At 40.6% G+C, this 24154-nt stretch overlaps 2 protein-coding genes across 6 annotated transcripts in view; one reads left to right on the top strand and one right to left on the bottom strand.

The window, feature by feature from the left end:
* exosc9 (exosome component 9) lies at window positions 1-15410 on the bottom strand. Its single transcript, XM_049572896.1, has 12 exons — window positions 15243-15410; window positions 14868-14962; window positions 13586-13705; window positions 13313-13415; window positions 13060-13197; window positions 6536-6618; window positions 4007-4139; window positions 3679-3767; window positions 3404-3550; window positions 3111-3298; window positions 625-703; window positions 1-512 (listed from the first exon to the last, which is right to left on the bottom strand). Exons 1-12 carry the CDS (start codon window positions 15306-15308, stop codon window positions 449-451), a joined length of 1305 nt encoding a protein of 434 aa, XP_049428853.1. The 5' UTR covers window positions 15309-15410; the 3' UTR covers window positions 1-448.
* The window catches only part of clgn (calmegin), a 22662-nt gene continuing 13822 nt past the window's right edge, over window positions 15315-24154 (top strand). For 2 of the 5 annotated variants that reach the window (XM_049572827.1, XM_049572828.1), the window contains exons 1-5: window positions 17006-17260; window positions 20575-20844; window positions 20980-21053; window positions 21248-21306; window positions 22390-22531. In XM_049572827.1, the coding sequence (XP_049428784.1) occupies window positions 17021-17260; window positions 20575-20844; window positions 20980-21053; window positions 21248-21306; window positions 22390-22531 (785 nt within the window). In that variant the 5' untranslated portion in view covers window positions 17006-17020. Of the gene's footprint in view, window positions 15453-17005; window positions 17261-17382; window positions 17427-20574; window positions 20845-20979; window positions 21054-21247; window positions 21307-22389; window positions 22532-24154 lie in introns of those variants that run through there. The other 3 variants (XM_049572830.1, XM_049572829.1, XM_049572831.1) reach the window with 3 other exon arrangements.

The following is a 24154-nucleotide window of genomic DNA, read 5'->3' on the forward strand; positions in this document are numbered from 1 at the left end:
TTTTATGTTTTCCCATTTTATTTTGACACACAAATCAGCACCCAGACACTTCGTCACATTTTTCTCACAAAATACATAATTTTGCAAACATAAGTGATGATCCTTTGATGCTACCTATTCAAAACCTTTTTTTTAATTGTTAAAGCAATTCTGTAAAAAAAAAAAAAAAAAAAAAAAAAAAATTTTTTACACACTGGTAAATGCAGCCTGTTTTTACATCGATCCAAATCACCACAAACAAGAAACAGTCTTCATGTTCTCAGTGTAAAAATCCAACACTTGGAAGTATTTCTTTACTGTAGCATCTATTTGATTCCCATTTCTCAGCTTTAGCAGGTAGGAATCATTTGAGCCAGGACAGGAGTCTTTATTCGGCAGAGGGGCTGCAGTGTGTGACATTACTGTAGATATGCAGGTCTCTCTGTGGGAGCTCCAGTAGAGCCTTCTTTTATTTTTTCTGTCTTTTCTTTGATGTTGCTGCCCCCTTCTGTTGAAAACTGGATCCTGTATTTCTGATAGCAAGAAAAGGGATGTTAATTAAAAAACAACCTGATAATCTATGGTGCAGAGTGTGCATACCCCCTCAGTTGCAAACTACATCTCTCATGTGTAGAAAACACCTACTTAGGAGCTTTGTCTGGTGTCTCTGGATGAAGTATGACCACTTCCTCCTCTTCACTGTCAGATATCTCCACCACATCTCCTGTAGGTCAACACAAAATTTGTTTTCAAGTTATAATAAAGAATGTCGAATAAAACTTTATGACCTAAGTTATATAACATGTAAAGGTGTGGGCCTGTCAGATTGTGGTTTTGATTAAGTAGCTATAACTGCAGCTGGAGCAGCTATGTCTCCCACCCTCTGGTCACAGCTTGCCCACAACATCTACATGTCAGTTCACGATCTGCCCCCTTTGCTCCTTGGCCCGGAAGCGGAAGCCTCAACAAAGTAAGCAATTAGCTAGCTATGAAGTATTACATTAAAAGACAGGTGGTTCAGGTTAGGGTGAGGGTAATGGGAAGGGTAGATCTCATTACTTATGCTAATGCTAAATTAGGGATTAACTAATATTAGCTATGAAGTACTATGTTAAAAGAGAGGCCATTAAGGTTTAGATAAAGGTATTGGGAAGGCTACATTTAGTTTTTTATGCTAACACGTAGTTAGAAATTGGCTAGCTATGAATTATTAGAATGGGGGTTAGGTTAAGGTAATGGGAAGGGTTACATCTCATTATTCATAAAGTGAAAAACACCTTCATGTATTATTAATTATAAAGTGTATTATTGCTATATTTGGTCTCATTTATTCACTTAAGTGTAGCATGGTAACAAAGTCCAGATGACTGTTGTCTTGGCGGACTTGTCTTGTACTGGTGGTGGGCGCGGTTCGTAGGGGCATGTCGTGTATGCTACAAACGTAATGTGTCTGCAGATGTAGACCCTTTGTGTTTGTAAACACTGATCACATATTTTGTGGGCGGAGCCAAACTGGTGGCAGAAAGGGACAGTAGTAGTGTCAGTGTGAGCACCAAATAAAATGTAAAAAGCACTATAACATTTATATTTCTTAACCGATTGCAATGAGTCATTTTACAACCATCCATATCGACATGTAGTAGAAAAAAAAAGTTTTGTCTCCACTTAATTAGAATCTCAATATTTAGGCTAATCACTGCTGCCCGATGCTCAGTGGAGGAGTGTGTGTTTGGCTTATATGAACTGAATTATTCATGTGATGAAAGCTAAATCATCATAAGAATTGTAAAAACTCACATTTGTCAAGCATGGATTTGGCTTACTGTCCTTGATTAATAGTCATGGAGACGTATCCATATAATATAATTTAATGTGGAAATACAACTTATCTGTGGTGCCCTTTGTAATATGAGCAGTGGTGAAAGTTACTATATTCTGTTATGATCAAGGAGTTAATACGCAGACAACATTAGCTAGCGAGTTGAAAAGTTGTCTCATGTTACTTCCACATTAAATTACATTATATGGGGACGTTTCCACAAGTATTAACCAGGGACAATAACACAAATCCATGCTTGACAAACTTGAGTTTTTACTGCTCATTATGATGATGAATTATTTTTCACCATGCCAGTAATTCAGTTCATGTAAGCCAAACACACACTCCTCTACCAAGTGATTATAGCTTGAATGTTAAGAGAATAATTAACTGGAGACTAAACTTTATTTTCTACTGCACGTAGATTCTAATGTACATACCTATGAATGTATGTGTATATGTCTATGGTGCTACACTAACAAACTCACCCCGAATATTGCAAATGTTACAGGCCAGACTTCATAGTCTTCATATACCTTGAGGAAAAACCTAGTGTCTAATCGAAAGAATAACTCAAGGCTTACAAATCTCTTGATGCATACAGTTCTGTACTTCGCCGCCACATGCAGGATGTTAGATACAGAGATTTGTCAGATGAATTTTATTTATTACAGACAGACGTGCTGCCGAGCCAGCAACACGGACATAAAACGTAGCAATATAAGACATAAACAAGTGAAACAACAATATACTGATGGCAAACTGCACTTCATGGCTCGGTTAGTATTAACTTATTTTCATTGTTTCATGCATTTTAGAACAATGGAAATACTGCTGCAGCTAGGTGGATGTAAACATAGGCCGAAATATTATTTCATGCTGTAACTGCAGAGCTCTATGAATTGCATATGTGAATATTATTCAGATTTTTCATTCAGATCAAATTCTAGCAACCACAAAAGTCTTCGTTCAGCTTCAAACAGCCTCTTAGTGACAGTTTTCTATAAAAATGAAGGTTACTTTTTTCGTATTCCTGTTCCGACATCCAACGGAACAAGAAGACATTTTTATTCCAGGTACCTCAACCGTTTCTCTCTGGTGTTTTTCTGCCACCAGTATGCCCACGCAACTGCTGTGACGTAACTGTGACGTCCACTCACAATTGGTCTATACATGTCTCATTTTGACATCTGTTTCCTAACTGTTGCATCACCATCCCTACAAAACTACTTCCTGTCTGTCTCTTTAGCAACAGTAATCCTCCCTGTATCATTTTTACTTGACATTAACATTGAAATAAAAATGAAATAACCTCCTCTGGTGTTCTCCTTTTCGCACGGTTCCTCCTCCATCTTTGTTAATTTTCCCACTTGTTCTTCACCATTGCTGTCATTTTCCTCCTTTTCCTCTTCATCCTCCTCCTCCTCCAGTCCCCATGTGTTCTGCAGCCCCTGTCCTACCTGACCCACTCCTGGGACGGGCACCACTGGGGAAGGGACCCTGGTACGTATGGTTAAGGAGCCACAGTGGATATAATATGGCAGAGGTAAAAGGACACATTGTCCAGGTAAATGCTGTTGTTATTTAGGGCTCAGTAAAGGATACATCTGAGGTGGGGCCTCTTCTTTCTGGACGATACCATCAACTCTGTCTGTCAAATCTGTCATCTCCACTGGAGTCTCATCCATTTTTAGTGCTGTGATTCGCTCCTGAGGCATAGACTCTGCAAAACCACACCTACCACCTGCCTTCCTGGAAAAAGTAAAAACACAGAGTTCTTCTATATCTTCTAATGACAATACCAGGAGTGAAAATAGTGGTTAATATGTCCATGTCCACAGTGTGGTACTGAAGTGTGGTAATGTGATGTCACTGCTCACCTTGCTTTCTTGTCGTTCTCCAGGGCTTTACCGATGAGTTCTGTGATTTCAGAAACTTTGACACTGGCTATTTTACTGCACCTCATAACCTTCAACACCACACACAAAAATAAATTGGTGTTAAACTCTGTATTTTTCTCATGTGAATACTTTTTTTTTTTTTAATTTACTCCAATTGTAGTAAACTTTTCTGTTATTTTCTGTGTTTTTCAGACAGCAGCTCTCCCAGTGAAGGGCAATAGTGAAGCTTTACAGTGATATCACTGTTTAACATAACTGTGGCTGTAAAATTTAAACAGCAGTGGAGTATTATCTAGCTTGCATTCACCTGCTCTTTAAGCAACATGATACCTCCGCTGGATTGAATGGAGCAGATTTCTCTGTGTTTGTTCATAGCAATCATCAGCAAGCCGTCCATCACTCGCTCCTCCCGTTCACAGGGATCCACCAGCAGATAAGTTCTGCAGGAAGTACAGAAGAAAAAACCTTGGTATGAGGAAGAATAATGTTCACCTGATGACTGGTGAGCTCTAATCAGTCTACCTGCTCCCCATCTGACCACTATTTGGAGATTCAAAGGTTTGTGAATTGGTGTGAGGATAACCACCTAGTTTTGAATGTCGATACAATCCAAGACATGATGTTTGACCCTAGGGCAGTCAGTGACCGCAGGTCTGTGTCAGGTACAGTATCACAGCTCGGTTCGGTAACCTCTCTGTGCAGTTAAAAACCAAACTGTTTTGGTTGATCCATACTGCATGGAAAATCACTGGTGTTAAAGAGAAAACTTCCCTGCAGACTATTTATGAACAAGCTACTCAAAGTTACACCAATAAGATCATCCATGAGTCATCTCATGTTCTACGTACTATGTAGAACATTTCTGTAGAAATTTCCTTCCAATGGTAGGAAATTTAGAGTCTTTCGCTGTAGACTGACTGGATTTAAAAATTCACTTATCCCTATGTACATAAACGTATTTTTAGCGCTTGATGTTATTTGTTTATCTTTTTTTTTTAAAGAATTATTATTTTTTGGCACTTGACATTTATTTATTCATTTATTTAGGACTGAATTTTTTGAAATCTGACGCATTGACACAGACAACCATTCACACTTACATTCACACCGACAGGCAATTCAGAGTCACCAATTAACCTATCCCCAGCCTGCATGTCTATGGACTGTGGGAGGAAGCCGAGTGCTTGGAGAAAAGCTAGATGCCACTAAATTCCCCTTAATCTTACACACTGGACCCATAAAAAGGAACACCAGTACAATCACAAGTATGTTATTTCCATGGCCAAGGAAAGTTAATCAGTATTTGTGAACATGAGCTACTCTCTCTCAAAGCCAGAAACCAGAGTAGGAAGTCTCAAACTCGTGATGTCATAGGGTATAAAGCCTGGAACTGCTCCACAAAAAATGAGTAGGAGACTGACTTTGTGGGCCCATAGAATGCTTGTTTTCTTTTTTTTTTTCATACCCAAATGACCTGCATTCTATAGTAGTGTTCTCAGTTCTGAAACAGAAAATGTACCCATATACTCAACATTTCCCTGGCTGCTCTCAGTGTCATCTACAACATCTTTCAGCATTTATTGTCTGTGGAGCAGCTCCAGACTATGACATAATAAATCTGAGATTAAGCACTCTAGTTTTTGGATTTAGGAGAGAGTTGTCCCTGTTTAGTAATATTTTTGGACCGTCTTAGACCATAGGAACAACATGTATGAATTGGGCCGTAGTTCCCCTTTAACAATAGTAATTGTTTATTGCATTAAACACTCAGTTACCAGTCCTGCAGTAAATCCTACCTTCATGAAGCTGTTAAAGAGGTGTTGATTCAACTGTGTGGTCATGTAGTTTGTGGTGCGGTAGAACTGTATTGTGCTATACTGACAGATGTTTCTCTTTGTTGTCCACCTCTCTCTATCAATGACTGGAGGCTAACTACATCCTCTAAACAACCATACAGCTGAATAAACAGTGTGGCCCTCAAATTGCAACCTTAAAGTGATAGTTCAGATCTTTTTAGGTGGGGTCAGTATATTAAATACAGGGATAGTATAGAACATACAGTAGATGTCAGTAAGCACGCCTCCAGTCTGGAGACGTAGTCTGGAGTCTGACATGGTAGCTAAGCAATGTACAGCTGGGGAGGGGTGAGCAGTAAAACACATTTTAGCCACCTAGTAGAAGACCCACCTAAGAAAAAAAAGTAATATCACTTTAAGTGTGCTCTATATTCAGAATCAGAACATTTTCATTGCTTTACCTTAGTCACAGACAGTGATTTCCAATGTAGCCATTAAATTGCACTCTTCAAAGCCAGACTCCATTCAATATGTGTACATGCGCAATTAAGCCGAGCTACAGTTACAGCTCGACCAGGCCATTTAATTGGACTACTGTCCGTGTCCCAGTATATGCGCACAGGAGGGGAATTGATTTATTTACCAAACTATGTCCAACTCTGCTACTAGAGGCAATGATATGTCCCCATTAAGCTTGTTAGTACTGGATGTTTTTCTGGTTGACCTAATACGTCACAGACCAAACAATCAACAAACAAGTTAGCTATGGTTACCTAGCGGCAAACTGGTACCATGGTGGACACATTTACAGCTCTGTATATTTGGTCTGTCCAAAACTGCACAGCTCTGGATGTAGATTTTGCCATGTTGTTACCTGCTTCTCCAAACTGGGGCATGCCGACTGACATCTACTGTGTAACTATCTGACTATGGATAAGTACCCCATATACCATTAAAAAAAATCAATGAATTATACCTTCCACATTTTGGTACTTAACACAGATAAAGATTCTGTCTTCTTTTCAAATGTGGTGCCTTACCCTTGTTGGAAAAAGGAGAAGCTGACACTGATGGGCATGTGGTAGATGCTCAGAGGAATAGGATCTCTCTCCTCTGGGCTGTACTAGAGAGCACAAAAATAAATAACACAATTACAACCAGCATAAATAAGAAAACAGACCATTTTGATGCGAGTTACAAAAAAAAACTGTGGTGCAACACAACTGTAAGGTGTTTTTATTTTTGACATTAAAAGGATAAAATAAAACAGCACTAATGATTAACCAGTGGTCACTTGAAGTAATGCAGGAAAGTTCTCACATTATATCCCCTGAGAGCACCATCAAAGAAATTCAAATAACAGCGCCGTTTGGTGTCTAGTTCAAATAAACACAAGAAGTTTGTGCTCTAGATAAAGAATCAGCGCTCAGTGAATAACCTCCTAAGCCCTATGATAAGCTATTATGGCAAGGCTTAACTATACAGACCAGTGAGCACTAGGGCTGTCAACGAATATTCTAAATTCGAATTTAAATTCGAATTTGAAAAAAAAAAAAAAAAGACCTTCGAATGTGAAAATTGATATTCGATAGTGGAGAAAAAAAAAAACACCACCGAAGCTGTCCTCTTTGCAAGTGGGCGTTGGCCTGGGCCGCTGCACTGAACACACTGCATGACGGGTCGGGGGGGGGGGGGGGGGGCGAGCGAGAGGTCTGCGGTCGTTTATAACGTAATTCATTCATTCATTCATTCATTCATTCATCTTCTAACCGCTTCATCCTCTTGAGGGTCGCGGGGGGGGCTGGAGCCTATCCCAGCTACATCGGGCGAGAGGCAGGGTACACCCTGGACAGGTTGCCAGACTATCGCAGGGCTGACACATAGAGACAGACAACCATTCACGCTCACATTCACACCTATGGACAATTTAGAGTTATCAATTAACCTAGTCCCCAATCTGCATGTCTTTGGACTGTGGGAGGAAGCCGGAGTGCCCGGAGAGAACCCACGCTGACACGGGGAGAACATGCAAACTCCACACAGAAGGGCTCCCACACCCCGGATCGAACCGGCAACCCTCTTGCTGTGAGGCGACAGTGCTAACCACCACACCACCGTGCCGCCCGTTTATAATGTAATGTTATAGATAATTGTTTTGTGTTTTAATGTGTAGGTATGTAAATGTTTTCAAAGACGTTTATGTTGAAATAAAAATACCTACAAGTAGTTATGTTTCCTTGTATTAATACATATACAAGTATGTTTCCTTGTATTAGTTTGCCCTCTTGTGGACAGAATGCAAAAAAAAAAAAAAAAAAAAAATTGAATGGTTTGGACCTATGAGTTATTTTTAGAAGGAATATTTGAACATCATTTTTGAGCAATTTTGACAGCCCTAGTGAGCAGTGATAACTAACACTAGGGGTGTCAAATTATCGCGTTAATTGCGAATAATTAATTACAGCCATATTTAACGCACTATGTTTTTCTGACTGCGTTAATCTCATTTTTAATCTCTAACTTTATTGTTTCTGTATGCCACAGAGTTGCCTTTTATAAAATCTGTCTGTAGGCGTACGATTGGGCTACGATTGGAAAAATTTGGCACAGTCCCGAAATCCAAGCAGTTGTAAAACAAAAACTGATCATGGTGGTTGAGTTGTCATGCAGCTCCCACGAATCCCATGAATTATGGGTGTTGTAGTTTGAAGAAGAGAAGACCGGGAAAGCGCAGGCAGCCACGAAAAGGAGTGATTTGCACGTTGCAATGCAGCCTCTTGTTCTAACTGTTCAAAACTGTTCTATAAACTGATACAGCTGTAACGAACGTACCAGGTGTCTTTTATTTTGTTAGCTTTTATTTTTTATTAAGTTTAAAGGACAAGTGCACTTACATTGATCACTTCCATGAAATAAAACGAGAAATTGGAAAAGAGGAAAATAATTTAGAAAATTCTTAAAATAAAATTAGGGAACTGATCACAGATGTATTGTTTCTGTGTGTTTACACACCTATCAGGGCATCTGTGATCAGTTGTTGCGTCAATCTGCCGCTATGCTTTTAATGAAGCTGACATGTCATGACAGTCAAGCACCCCCCTGGTGGTCAAGACTGAAGGTTGCAGCACTCTTTATTGGGACTAATCTCAAAAAACAAAAACAGAATGTAATGGCTCGGTGTACTGCATCTGTGTTCAAGTGTGTTATTGTTGAAAACAATAATTATGACTTTATAAAACCACTTTTTGTAATATATATCAATCTTTTGATCATCTGCCACAATAATGTAATGAATTTAAATGAAAATACCTCAAGTTTAGGGCTTTTCTCTGCAATTTTGAGATGAGATTCAAAAGAGATTAATTAGATCAATTAATTACAGATCATAATTAATTAATCTCTCCATTTTTTTAATCTCTTGACAGCACTAACTAACACGTCTTTGGGGTCATCAGGTGGAAACCTCCTTTCACCAGTGTTTCATCTAGTTGGTCCCATGACACCTCCAGGAGGCTAGACAGTGATCTCTGGCATCCCAGAGACACTCCCCTAATGCCATTTCTCACTGCTCCCCGCACCAACCCAACAAACTCTTTTTCCTTACTTACACATGGCTTTCTCAGCCCAAACAGCACTGCCACCTTCAACAAACCCAGGCTCTGTTTATGCAAGCTCCAGGTAGTGCCCGTGTTGATACTACCTTTCCTAGCACATTCACCATACCCTATTTCACATGCTGCATATCATAACTCCAATATATGCTAAAGTTAAAGGAAACAGAGAGGATAAACGCACAGGCTTTCTCAGCCCAAACAGCACTGCCACCTTCAACAAACCCAGGCTCCGTTTATGCGAGCTCCAGGTAGTGACCGTGCTATACTACCTTTCCTAGCACATTCATCATATCCTATTTCACATGCTACATATCATAACTCCAATATAGGCTAAAGTTAAAGTAGATAGAAAAGATTAAGTCACAGGATCAGCAAACACACTCACCTTGCAGCATGGTCTCAAACAAAAAGGAATTCAAATAGGCCACTCCCACACTTAAATAACCTTCCTCTTCCTGGATTTTCTCCTGAGAGGACTCATTGGTGGATCTCTCCACCTGATCTCAAGGAGTTATGTACCCTGCCTAGTTGGTCCCCCTGCTGGCCCCCAACTGACACTATTCCTCTTCATCCAAATCCACTAACTCGATCTAGCTGCTTCATCTGACATTTCCTTCACAGTCTTCCTCAAACTCTGTATCCACACTCAGAGTTCCCCCAGCTGATCTTGCTATGAATCCCCTACACCCCACTTCCACTGGACAAATCCTAGTTTTCCACCCTCGCTGTTCAGCTTCTGTCTTCTGTCTTCCACTGAATCTTCCCAAGGAACTGTCAGCTCAATGAAATAAACTATCCGTTGACTCACTGACCACAACACTACGTCAGGCCTCTGATTGGTACAAACTATTTCCTGGGGAACAACAAGCTTTTCCCCTAAATCTGCTTGCATTTCCCAATCACAAACACCCTCTAGGCAGCCACACCCTTGCCTACTTACTAACTTATCACTTCTGTTTTTCTCCCCCTCACGGACAAACTGAATTGCTAAACTCCTATTCTTAAAACCTTCTGAATTTACCTGTCTTCGCCTGCAGCTAAACTTTTCAACACCTGGTTATGTTGTCATGTATACCAGCCTTGTGACGAGCTAACTTTACAGCCTGACAAAATACGCTTTAAGGTTGCGGTACCTGAACACAATGGGCATGATGGGTCCCCATTTACCCACAGTTTTCGGTTCTGGGGGGGTTGATAACACATTGTATGAAGCCCCTACCAGGAATCTAATACGATTCTCCTCCATACTCCACAGGTCCCTCCAACTAAGCTTCCTCTTCTCTACACTTTCCCAATTCAACCACTGTCCCTGTTTAGCCTGGGCCACTACCTTTGCACCCCTTAATATCTCCTCCTGTCTACGTATCTCTTCCACAACCAGCTTTCTTTTATCTTTGGGACCTGCTTTATTCCATACCAGTTTGCCTGAGCCAAGCCCAAGGCCCCCCCGGCCAAAATGAACATTACCTGCAATCTCTGCATGATTAAGAGCTGCCTCTGCCTCCTGAACTGCTGATCTTGGGTTCCACTTCCTCCCCTTGGTTGGATTTGGAAGCACACTCCTAATTACCACATCCTTACTCCCAGATAACAACAGCTCTGTCCTGAAATTGGTGCATTTAAATTCCTCTGTTAAACTAGATACTGGCAGCTGAAGTATCCCTTTTCCATACAATGCAACACTACTTAGACATCTAGGAGTGCCCAACCACTTCCTAATATAGGAGCTGACCAACCTTTCAATTCTCTCCACAACGGATATTGGAATTTCATAAATTGAGAGTGGCCACATTAACCTAGGACATAGCCCAAACTGCAAACACCACAACTTCAACTTTCGTTGAAGTTCTGATTTATCTATTCTATCCAATCCTTCTGCCACATCTTTTCTAAATTTCACCACCTGTTCCTTATCATTCAACTCCACATTGTACCACCTACCTAAGCTCTTTACTGACTTTTCCCTAATTGTTGGGATTTCCTCATCATCTATGACAAACTTCCTATCACTTAACATCTCTCTATGTACTGAGATGCTTCTAGACTTACTAGGCTTGATCTTGATGCTGGCCCACTTGAGGTTCTTATTTGCCTTCTCTAGTAGCCTCTTTGTACATGCCATTGTTATGGTCACCACTGTCATGTCGTCCATGTAAGCTCTAACTGGTGGAAGATGCACTCCATTCTGCCGTCTCTCCCCACCTACCACCCACTTGGAAGCCCTGATGATTACTTCCATTGCCATAGTAAATGCTAATGGAGTAATTGTACACCCTGCCATAATACCGATTTCTAGCCTCTGCCAACCTGTTGTGAAACCTGCTGTACTTAGACACAACCTTATATCCTGAAAATATGCTTTCACTAAGTTAACAACTACCTGTGGCACTTTGAAGTAGTCAGATACACTCCAAATGAGGCTATGTGGTACTGAGCCAAACGCATTTGCACGATCTAAAAATATTACATGCAGGTCCCTTTTTTTAATTTTCACTGCCTGAATCTGGTGCCAGATCATGCTAGTATGCTCTAAACACCCTGCAAAACCTGGTATTCCTGCCTTCTGCACCATAGTATCTATTAAGCTATTCCTTTTCAAGTAGCTAGCTAATCTCTACGCTACTACACTAAAGAAAATCTTCCCTCTACATTCAAGAGAGAAATCATCTGGAATTGGCTAAGGTCCACAGACTCCTTCTCCTTAGGAATGAGGACACCCCCTGCCCTACACCATGCTCTTGGGATAATGCGTTTCTCCCAAACTATTCTTAGCTGTTTCCACAAAAATTTAAGGATATCAAGTGAACTTTTATAAACCCGGTAGAGGACTCCATTAGGCCCTGGGGCAGAAGAAGCCTTTGCACGTCTGACCACCTCCTGAACTTCCTTCCACCTAGGTGGCCTGACTTCCATCTCATGCTCTATCCCTCCTAATGGAGGGATATCGGGTGGAAAATCTGCTGTCCTATTCTTCTCTAAATCTGAATATGTATTTCTCAAATATTCTTCAACCTCTAGCCTTGCTGCTTTAAGCTGCCCTCTCTTTTCCTGGCTAAACAATCCTTTAACAAACTTAAAAGGGTCCTTGAAAAAAGCTGTCCTTGCATATTCCTTCTTTCTCCTCTTTTTCCTGAGATGCTCTGCCCTTCTAAGAACTGCAAGCCTGCTTCTCAACTCCTCTTGCAACACATTAATTCCCTCCCTTTCTTCCTCTGTAGCCTTTTTCCACTGCTTTCTTAACTGTCTCCTTTCCTTTACTAACTTCTCTATTTATCTTTGCCACCTAGATTTACCTGACTGTACCCTCTCACTCCTCTTTCTCTCATGCACCCCAAACCTCTCTGCACCATATGAGTAAATTATATCTCCCATCTTTTCTAACTTTTCTATTGCATTTCTTCTAAGCCTGCTTAAGATTACTGACAAATACCTATTAACTATCTCCAATTCTTTACTGTCATTTGCCCTAGGCCATCTAACTCTAACCTTTTGCTCAATGGTTCTCTCTCTGACTGGCCTGCTAACCTCAGTGTCACCTGTACCCTCTCTTACTACCTCCTCCTCCTCCTCAGTGGCAGTGTTACTGAAATCCTGCGAACTGTGGTTTTCTACCTGTCGCTGGACTTCATCCAACTGACTCGACTGACTTCTTAAGAAGTACTGATCAATGCGGCTACGCTGCCCTTTCTTTGCCACACACTTATTCTTTCCCTGATAAGTTCTGAGGTCTGTTATTGATGTTAATTGCTGCCAGCCGCAAGGACAAACCTGAAGCATCTTGTTCTCGATTGTGCTACTTTTGTCCTCTACAGATGTGCTTGCCTTGCCCTGAGTGCTGCTAATTCTTCCTTCACTGAGTCACAGATCCAATGCATAGTCGTGTCCCGAAGTTTCTCCCAGTTGATCCATTGAAGCAAAGACGCCAGCTGCTGTGTTTACTGCTGACTCACCACTGTGACTTCATCTCCCTGGATGCCCACATCAGGACGTCTGAAGTGGCACAGAGCAGTGATGGCAGCAATGCTGGCAGCATCCATCAGGTTCCCGTCATGATTCAACATGTGAACGTCCACTCTGATCTGCCACACCTGAACACAGACACACACACACACACACACACACACACACACACACACACACATCACCATCATAACAATGTAAATGCTTCTTTTCTCTTTGAAGTCTGTTAGTGTGTGTTTTTACCTTCTCTCCAGACACAACACACAGGGACTCAGTATCAATGCACTTGGAGTTTCTCAAGCATCTCTCCAGTTGTCTGTTTAACTTCACTGACAACTCAGACTGTCTGTGGAGAAAGAAACCGCCACAGATCATTTACACACTCTGCACTGGTCAAATAAAGAAGCAGTTTTTCAGACACAGCCTTAGTCTTATGTTTCCCTTAACTCAGTCAAAAATAAACTAAAATAATATGACATGACACACATAAACATAATCTCTTTAGTTTTTCCTTACCTGCCTTGTTCAAATGCTGGTGAGGCCATTGGTGACAGCTCAATGTTGAAGAACATGATTCCCTCGTTTGGTCGATTTTCTTTAGGAGCCACCAGCTCACATGACACCTGGGCCATGACCCTGTAGAGTGCAGCAGGTTGAGATTCAATTATTACACAAAAAACTTGTTCTCAGATTTATAAAAAAAAAAAAAATCCCATATGAATTTAGAAGCCTTGAATGGACAGTGCTCACTTTGACTCCGTACAACACCAGTGCCTTGAAGACACATGTTGTTCATCCCACAGAATGTTAATTAAAAGCGTATTATAAAACCCCAGGATTTTTCAAGATACCAAACTCCTCATTCAAGGGTAAATGTGTTTTGAAAAAGATGCATCAGAAATCTTGAATCTCCCATCTGATAGAATGGCGCAGTTGCAGGGGAAAAAAAATCTTAGCGACTGTTTGCTATTTTTGAGGGGCGAGGGGGTGGTTCAAGAAGGGAGATGCATGCCAAATAATGTTGAAGCAGCACTGGGGAGTACTATTTTTTTTCTTCTGGTTTAGGGAGAGAGGCATACAGACTTAAATGGTTGTATTTTGCATTTATCTTACTGCACATTTTTAAAGATGACATACATGCTTTTTTTTAAAATAGCCAAAATTACACCATTTTTTAGAGCCAGAAACTATGAAAACAAAAATCATCATTGAATTTTCACATTCCTGACAGTCCTTGGATATATCATGAGCAATTCACTTATTTAGCTTAAAATAGTGATACTTCATCAAAATCACTTTATTCTACATCTCATTTCAAATCTGGCCAAAAATTAACGGATTGCACTAACTAACCTGCATGCACAAAAGAGTGAAAAACCAAGGCTTTTTTCAACTCCAGGATTTCAACTCTTTTACCTTTACCTTTAAAACATCAAAGGATACGTTTTAAAAATCTAATACATCATTTATGGTGGAGGGAGGGTCATGTACTTTTCACCAGTCACCCTGGGATGCTCAAGGAAAATATTTGCAGCTTCAGGGAGGGTAAAAAAACAAACAAAAAAAAAAACAAAACAAAAAAAACCAGTCACACCCTATCCAACCCCCTCCTCTGATAAGTAACGAACAGTCCCTTAGATCTGAACACTGACTGGAAATCCCGTATATGAAGCTAAAACCGTACAGAAAATGTTAGGTTATAGCTAACTTACTTAAGCAAAATTTAAGTTGAAGATTTATGTGGTTTTACAGATTAAAAAAATTCAAATATATTACACACATCTGGTCATCGCTTCACCTGGTTTTTCCCAGATCCACAAAGCAGCATCCATAGTCGGTCCCAAATGTGATCTTCATCTTCCTGTAATCGTAGGTCTGTCGTCCATCTAAGCGCTGCAGGGAGAGGACAGGAGTAGCTCTTTCAGAACTATCTTTCTTACTATGGCATATCTATCCATGAACCAAACTCACTGAAATATTATTTCCAATTACTGGAGACTGACTTAGAGAACCGTAGTGTTTGCTGATAGCGTTAATCTATCTACCGGTTATTATATGAATTACAGAGAAATATCCTTAATTATGGATGAGTAACTGTTTGTTTTACCTTTTAACGAACAAGAATTTCGTGTCGGTGCATAAAAGTAGACACAGTACTCAGGAAGCAGCTCACCTTTTTTTCTTCGATGGCTTTGAGCAGGAAATCCCGCTCACAGTTTGACAACGGTGTGTCCTTCATTCTGCACGGTTTTCAGTGGCTGCTGTTAGATTTCAATTATTTAGTTCATAACTGCACTGCCACTGCTGCTCCGACAAGCATGTGGCCACCATCAATATTTTCTCAACTCTAACCCGGAAGTGCATACTGCAACCCAGCGTAAAGGTAAGGTATTTTTTTCTGTTTCACTTGTTTGGAATTATTCCCAATTAAAATATCTATTATGTTAGCCTTTTTGTCTTTATTTTTGACGGGCCATATTTTTCTGGCACTATGCCAACCACGGGACATTTATACTAGAATATGCTGAAAGTCAGCTTTTAATTTGAAATGCATCTACCGAGGGTATTTATGATGCCTTTAAGCGCTCCTCGTGAACTCGTAGTTTGAGGGTTTCAAAATTGTAAATAATTACAGCAAGTACCCTGCTGTGTTTTTTTTTCTGGAATATTGAAATTTTAGTGCGTATTACACATATTTGATTGATTATTTTCGTGTGAAAACTAACAAAACATCCTGTTAGTCCTGGTAGTGTTGAGGGGTTGTATTTTGGAAGCCAAGTGACAATTTAGCATTTTGTCCTGAGCATTGTGCATATTTAGGGACTGTTCATTACTTATGACAAGGTAAGGGGTGGTCCAATATTTCACTTATTTATTTTTTTGTTCACATTGGCCCATGGAATGGAAATACATTTTTAAGTGATTTTTTTTATTGCATTTATTTTAAATACTGTCTGAACCAAGCTCTCAAGAACAGCACCAGGCTTTGAAGCCAATTTTACACAATGATCAAAGGTAAAACTCCACATCAGGGCCCTAAACAATTTTTCACATAGACTTACACAAAAAAGAGACGTTGTTACTCTGGATACATTTTTGAGTGTCACAACCCCTGCAAAATTATTTGTGTCACTATCAGGATTTAATCCATTTGGTCCGACAATATTTCAAAAGTCCACAAGAGCCGCACAGTTAAATAATTGTATCAACCTTTCAAGTTATCATATCGCTAAAACAGAGGAAGAAGCTATTCAGCCAGCGGAAGTTAGCCACTCGGCCGCGCTAGTCTCTGCTGCACTGGTTCTATGGGCCCCACAATACGGAAGATCTATGTAAAATCATACCATGGAAGTAAAGCTTTCTTGGCTTCAGGTGTCATTGAGCATCGTTATAGGAATGAATGAGGGCCCACCTCCAACGTTATATCCAGGTCTCATAATACACCCACGGTCTGAACCCCAGAACCACAACCCCAAATCACCAAAAATTACAGCATTTATCATAGTCAGAAATTGTAGACAGAAATTATAGTTGGATTTTTAATTTCCAGCAGACCTTGAACATATCATGAAAACAAAACAAAAACACATTTTATATATTATAAGGTGAAGGGAGGGTCGTGCATTTTCCCCAGACACTATGGGACGCTTAAGGAAAACATTTCTGGCCTCAGGAGGGTTTAAAATTTAAAAAAAAGTTGAATTACAGTATAGAAATTACAGTTCAAGTAGTAGTGACAATTTTCTAGTCGCCTTGATAATAAATGTAATGTATTCAGAACGTATCTCATGCAAGAGAACAGCAATATTAATAGACAAAGAAGAGATTCGGAAAGAAAGAAGGGCCGGGTGTCCGGTGTGTGAACAACGGGTCACCGCTCTCAGCTCGGATAATGTATGTCACAACCGTCGGTGGCACGTGAAGGCACCACTCTCACTCTCCATCTGCGCGATGTGCGCATGCCCACTTGCAGGGACTCGTTCACTCACCGACCGTGTACCGTTATCCGGGCAAAGCTGTCATCTACGTTCCATCTTCTCCAACCGACTACTGTGTTTTTCTCCACGGTATACGGCAAGCCTCGGTGGTACTCACAGTGGGCCGAACGCACAAGACACTTCCTCTGTTTTTTCTAAGCAGAGAAACGGCTTTCATCGAGAGATTGTCTTTGCATTTACAAAAAGGTGCAAGGTTTGTTGGAGCGCGCTCATTCATTCTCTCCATCCCCCCCGTGCTACATCGCTGCTAAGTTAGCAAGCTAACCGTTGCTGTCCACTAATTGTTGCACTCTAACAAGACATTTCCTGATACCCTTCACGTTGAAATAATATTTGCTGTTTGTGTTTTTAACGCCAGGGTATGTTAAATCAGCGGGCTCCTTTTATAAGCCTATTAGTTTACTATCTAAGCCTATGCTAACATTCCCTGTTTATGATTGGCGCGCCGTTCAGTTAGCATAGCTAGCAAGCGGTGCAGGTGCTGCAGCCAGAGCCATTCATCTAAAAGAGTTTGGACATTTCAGTGTTCGGTGGCAGCCATGTTAGCTCCACAGCCCTGTCCTGTGACCTTTTCTGTGTCGTTTCTAGATCTGTTGAGTAGTAAGCTCCCTCTCGCAGTGATAAAAAAATGAGATAAGACCATCTTGGCAATGTTAACGCCAACCAGAGGCTGGTAGGGATGTTAAGTTACCTTAGTAAGCTACAGAGTGTGATGCATAGGGCTGAAGCTTAATTTAAACTAGATTGGCTGTGGTGGCAGACATCCAGATAGAATATCTAACAGTTAGTTGATTTTGTTAGATATGTGTATGACTTATTAACTTGTATTTTACCACTTCTGTCATACCACGTCTACAATGTAGTATGATCTTCTGTAGCAGTGTCTTATAACTGTGTTGCATGGATTATGTGCTAATTTAGGTGTATGATATAACCACTTTATCATCCTGTAACTGCATCTCTGCATCGTAATTGTGATTGGTGTATTTTCTGCATGTCTTTTAACCGCTCTGCATGGGTGCATGTCTCAAAAAATGGTTGCTGTTATAAGTAGTGTTGCTTTGCTATGTTTTCATGCTTTGTGTTGCTTGCACTGCTTCATGTACTATATTCATGTATTATACACAGGGTATTCTTGCTGTATTGCTGTTTCCTGTCAGTCTGCATGGCTTGTTCTGTCTATAAATTTAAACCATCACCTCATTAGTTTCAAAACATCTCTCCAAAGGACTGCAGTTGAAAATTAGCCAGCTGGCCAACACTGGCACATTCATAGCAATGTTGATTTATGTCCATTTCCCCAGTAAGTGAATAAATGAACAATGGGGAGTTTGAGAATAGTTGGATTTTTACAGCACACACTATACAGTCAGCTCTTTTGCCTCTTTCACTGTGCTGGTAATGATAAGCTTGTCTTAACAGATGTGGGGTTGAGATGACTTGTCACAGACAGTGGCAGCTCTCAGGATACCTTGTTTGACTTTGGCCACAGCCAGAGCCTTCTCCAAAGGGAGAACTTAGCTATTTAACTGTAGGATTGACAGCAAGAAAGAAAATTGCCTGACATATTTCCATTCAAAATGCCACTGCGATTCATTGAAGGTTACTTGTACGTTATTATAAGATAAAATATACTGTCAGAATGCTGGGATTATATGAACTCCACATTGCCATTGTTGGATCCTGTGTCTGTGTCTTTAATCAGCAAGCAAAGCTAAGCTGTGACATGATTTATGAGGAAATAGCCTCAAACAAATACACATAAGGAGAGCGATGTTGAATTTTGCACCAGTTAATCTAAACTTGACGTATAAACCTTTTATTGAGGTCATTTAGAACAAGAAGGCTGTGGGATTATGGTGCATCCAACCAGTAAAGTGTTTTCCTCAAACAGTTCATTTTACTGTTGAGGTTTCTATGATGTGGACACTGCAAAAGCCATGCCCACTTCTGTGAAGTAAAGGTAAATTACCCTGTTCATGTTAAAACAGCTGAACGTTCAAACTGTTAGTTCTTTTATGGACACGAATAAAAGTCACTGGTTAGAATAGAAAATCCAAGAACTGGCTGACTAGTTTAGACTAATGTTGCAAGAAGCCAATTAATTGAGGTCTGAAAGCGATCCATTGCTATGAGTGTGACCACTTAATATCTTGACCAGATTCTACGCAGCAACAACCAACAGCACAAAATAGTTTTTGCAATGCAGGGATAGGTTGGATTTTTTTGAAGTGGGGTTGTATGGGGTTGTTATCCATGGTCAATATATTACATACAGTAGATGGAGGTTGGCACACTCTCAGTTTGGAGAAACAGGCTGGAGTCTGACATGGAAGCTAAGTAATGTACTGCTGTAGAGGGTACAGCAACAAAACATATTGTAGCCACCTTAAAAAAATCAATATCAGTTTAAGTTTATACTATTTTGAGAGTAGTTTCACTGCTTTGCCTTTCCGTCTGACAGGGAAGCCTTTAACGCAGGGATTCTCAGCTTGCTTTGCCTGGGGGCCACTTTTACAAAATGACAGGACAGGAGGCCAGGGGCCAGTCGTAGGTCATAGGTCAGGTGTATGCAGGGTTGTTTCTAGTATTTGAGGACATTTAGGGTTTAGCCAAGACTTCTGACAGGGGGTGCAAGGGAATCCTTCCCTCAGGCTCTATTTTGATGCTCAGACCAAAGGTGTAAGTAAATTAACAACATTTTGATGCTTTTCAAGACGAGGTTCTTAATAGTGCAGCCGGTTCATCATCTCTCCCGTATGTTTATCCTCTTGATCCTTCTGCTCTCTGATGTTAGCAAATAGAACAACACTGGTATGGGCATGAAAGTTAATTAGGAATGAAGAGAAGCATGCTGCTCTGCTGTCTGCAGTGATGCTTTCTTAACTCCTGCTGCTCACAACAAGAGTCAGCAGGTGTGGCCTGATCAATAGCTCATTGAAGCTGTTATTTGGTGTTACAGATCTCTGAATTGTACCTGTATTTCTCTAGGTAAGGTTTCAAATGAGTATTAGGACACACACAAAGATTTGAAATCCATTTTATAATTCCAAAGAGGCTAGTTGCATGCTGCAGATTTGAAAGCACAGATGTTTCTGGCATCTGCCTAGAAGGAATCTGTCTTTAAGATGTATCTGGTGGTAAAGTATAACAACAAAGAAGGAGCAGTTTTGTAAGGAAATAGTGGAAAAAATGTGCGAAAATGATGTAAGCTGAGGACACAGGCCCTACATCTAGTAATACTTTGTAATAATGTGACCTCAATCTCTTTTTTTCTCTCACCCTCTTATCCCTCCATTCTTTTACACACACACACACACTCACACGCCCTGTTGTGCTCCATAACTAACACCTTACACTTGCCTCTTCATCCCATACCTTTCCCTAATCCTCCCATACCACACCCTCCTTGCTCTGCTCACAACATGCTCATCTCTGACGCCCTTATCTCACATTCTGTTCACCTTTCTGCTATCACCACCCCCACCCTCTACCCTCCCCATACAGATGAAGTTGGGTTGGATGTGGTGCGCGCTGCTCCTGTCCTCCCTGGCTGTGGCAGCTATAGCAGCCCAACAAAAGCAGGTGGAGATTGATGTTTCAGACAATGATGAAGATGTGGTGTTGGACGAGGAGGAATTAAAGGTTCTGATGGCAGAGGAGGAGGAGGAAGAGGACGAGGCGTCTGTGGCGGATGAGGACCACTCTGATAAGACAGACGGCACAGAAAGTGGGGAGGTTGGCAAAGCAGGAACAGATGCAAATGTCTCCTTCCAGGTCAGGAATGGGTTAAGTAAAAGTCATATGTGAAACTGAAGTATATCAAAGATTTTCTTCATTGTTACAAAGCTGTGGATGAAAAGAAAATGGCCTTTAGACTTCAACCACTAATTTATGGTTTGTGCTCCCCAGGTAACATACAAGACTCCGGTTCCCACTGGAGAAGTCTATTTTGCAGAGACGTTTGATGACGGGTCACTGGACAGGTAGAGCCTGACAGATTTTCCACCAAGTGCTGCTAAAAATACAGTGCAAGTGTTTGATGCATGCTGGGATACATGACCCTTTGATGGAAGTGATTGAAGAGGATCAACTTACACAATCAGTGGTTGCAGTGTGTGTGTGTGTGACACCTTTTCTTGTGTGGAATCTTAGAGTTTTGTGATGTTGATCTCCACAGTTGGCAGCTGTCAGAGACAGTGAAGGGAGATGCAGATGATGACATCGCCAAATATGATGGTTAGTTGCTTTTTACCTTTCTGGTAAACCAGACGTGTACATTTGATAACTTGCAGGGACACAACTTGCTGTTTTTGGGATTGTTGCAGCATGAAATGTTGATTTCACAACAGCTTTTTTAAAAAAAAAAAATTCATTGCATGTTGTGATGTTTATAGGCTTTTCTTTTTAAAAAAAAAAAAATAGATTTTTTTTTTCTGGCAGCAAAGTTGTGGGAGCAAGTGAAAACTGTACAAATAGTTGTGATGCTGTCTTGGATTGTGAGCCTGTTATTATAAATATTCATTGTTTCCCACAGAATTAGAGTGCATATATGATGGTGGGGGGTAAACGAAAGGGGGACAACAACTGATCGCCAACAGTCAGCTGTTGCTGCCATTCGAAGCAGTGCTGAAGAACTGTTCCCTCAAGCTGCTGTCCTTCTGCTCTCTCTGCCTGGTTAGCACGCGCTAACACAGCAGCAGCAGCTATTATCCAACACTGAGCCATTAAACTATCACGACAATCTCACACTGAAACCTAAATGGCTTGACTCAGTCATTAAACCTGTTAACAAATATTGGGTAATGTTAGCTGCCTGATGCTAACAGTTATGCGCAACACTTATGTGACAGTGGAAAAGGCCTATTTGTGTGTGACTCTGTCCCAGGTGTAGCGGTAGTCTCATGATTAACAGAAAGAGACAGAGGCGCAAGGAGGGGCTGAGCGGATCAATACACTGTGCAGAGCTCTACAGTGACATGAGATTTTACCTGTTTTTGATAGTCAAAGTTGCAGGGATTGGACATAATTGCAAGGTCACACAGAATTCACAAGGAATGGCTGAATTTTCGTTGATTGTTGCAATCACATCATCCTGGAGGGACTGTTTTACATTTACCCCCCACAGACTCACTTTTCTGATGAAATAAAGATGTTTACATCATGGGTCTTAATATAGTTTGGGCCACCATCTCTACTGGTTATGATAGCATTTCACTAAGGCAGCTTAATTGCTGAGATATGAGGACACATCGCCTCAGTTCTGAGACTCTGCAGCTACACTGTGACAATAAATGTTGAATATCTCCTCTCTGGCTGTAGGGAAGTGGGCTGTGGAGCAGCTGAAGGAGAACAAAGTTCCAGGAGACAAGGGTCTGGTGCTCAAGTCCCGGGCCAAACACCATGCTATCTCTGCAATGCTGAGCAAACCCTTTGTCTTCCAGGATGAACCTCTGGTCGTACAGTGAGTCCAAACATGCACAGTCATGCACTCTCATTTTTGTTCAACCCAAGTGGACTTTTTCCATGAGCTACAGTGGTTTGTTTATGTATAAGCAAGTAACTAAAATCTGTTGTTTGTACTTTACAATTAACAAAACCATGTGTGGAATAATGTGACCAGAGGTCTAAAGCAGGTTTAGCAAACTCTGAGTTGAGCCCTGGCCTCTAAATTTACTAACCTTGAGATGGAAAACTCTGATGTTTATAGTGTTATGGATGGATGGATGGATAGATAGATAGATAGATAGATAGATAGATAGATAGATAGATAGATAGATAGATAGATAGATAGATAGATTTCACTGTGATAAAAATAGGTTAAAGCTCAGTGTCTATTTTAGATTGTTCGGAGTGATTATTGCAGAGAGAATGAAGGATTTCTTGTAGGGGCCAGTGGGACTTTGTACTGGCTGCCTGATGGTAGTAACTGGAAGGAGTGGTAGAGAAAAGGGTGCTCTGTGATCAGAGTGGCTTTCCTGATCACTGAGAGGTTATACAGTTTAGATAGAGGAGTTTGGGTTGAGCCATTTCATAGGGGGGCAGCAACTGGAGATAACTGATACAGATGAAGATTTTAATCATATATAGATCAAAGACATAGAGACATAATTGTAAGCTCACGATCTGATTCAGTAATAATGTGGTTGGCGATTTGCACTTGAAAATATATGTAAGGTAAAATACAGTATATTTTAAATCATAGAATCTATGTACATTTTTGGCTCAACAGCATTTAGTGCCTTTAGTTGAGCTGCTTCAACAAATTTAAACACAGTCACTGAAATGCTGGTAAACATGTTCAGTCTATCTAAAATAAACCTCTTTCATTCTGTAGCTGACAGGAGCCTGCTCACTCTGACATATTAACATATAATCTCCAATATTAAAAGAATTATGTTCCATCAGTGGGACCAATCACATCATGAGTGACAGAGATATTTATTCATTCATACTGATTTTTACATTTACAACTGAGATGACACGTGCAATAAACATTTTGGTTGAAGTTCTCTGACAAACTGACAGCTGTCTTGTGTAAAGAGTCACAGTGTTACCTATTATATTCTGAGTTATATATTCTGGTTATATTCTGAGTTGAGGGTGATTCAACCTTGGAACCCATTAGCTACCATCTGAAGACACTAAAGCATACATATGCAGATATGTTGTTACAGAGATTAAGGGTGACTTGATGTTGTGTATTCGAATGTGAGGGAAACAACCACTGTTCAAAGAAACGACTGACAGGGTATAAAAGCAGTAACTTTATTCAGTACAGAGTAGCAAATTGGTATTCAACTAGGAATTTGATTCTGCCATACAGTAAAGCTCCACTTTGATACAAACTGAATCAACGAGGAAATGAAACACCCTTGCTGGCTCTGTAAAAGGGAGGAGATAGCGGAAGAAGTCAGTTTGTTGAGGAAAACCTGCCAGCAAGCAGATGAGGTTCACAGAGTAATTAACCACTGACCCACAGTTTAAGCTACCTCACTTTCTGGAAAAGAAAACCCAGAAGTTCTCTTAACTAAAGCGTCCTACAGATTGTGAGATTTTATTAATCTTATAAATTCAGTGCAGCTAC

This window comes from Epinephelus fuscoguttatus, linkage group LG3, assembly GCF_011397635.1.
Source record: "Epinephelus fuscoguttatus linkage group LG3, E.fuscoguttatus.final_Chr_v1".
In the NCBI taxonomy this organism is placed as follows: Eukaryota; Metazoa; Chordata; class Actinopteri; order Perciformes; family Serranidae; genus Epinephelus; species Epinephelus fuscoguttatus.

What these genes read in the sequence shown, in the direction of transcription:
- exosc9 (XM_049572896.1), bottom strand. Translation starts at nt 15,308, where the DNA reads ATGAAGGACACACCGTTGTCAAACTGTGAGCGGGATTTCCTGCTCAAA. An exon ending in CCAGCATTTGAACAAGGCAG is followed by an intron (nt 13,416 to 13,585) that starts GTAAGGAAAAAC and finishes CTTTCTCCACAG; the next exon opens with ACAGTCTGAGTTGTCAGTGA. An exon ending in TCATGTTGCTTAAAGAGCAG is followed by an intron (nt 3,768 to 4,006) that starts GTGAATGCAAGC and finishes GTGGTGTTGAAG; the next exon opens with GTTATGAGGTGCAGTAAAAT.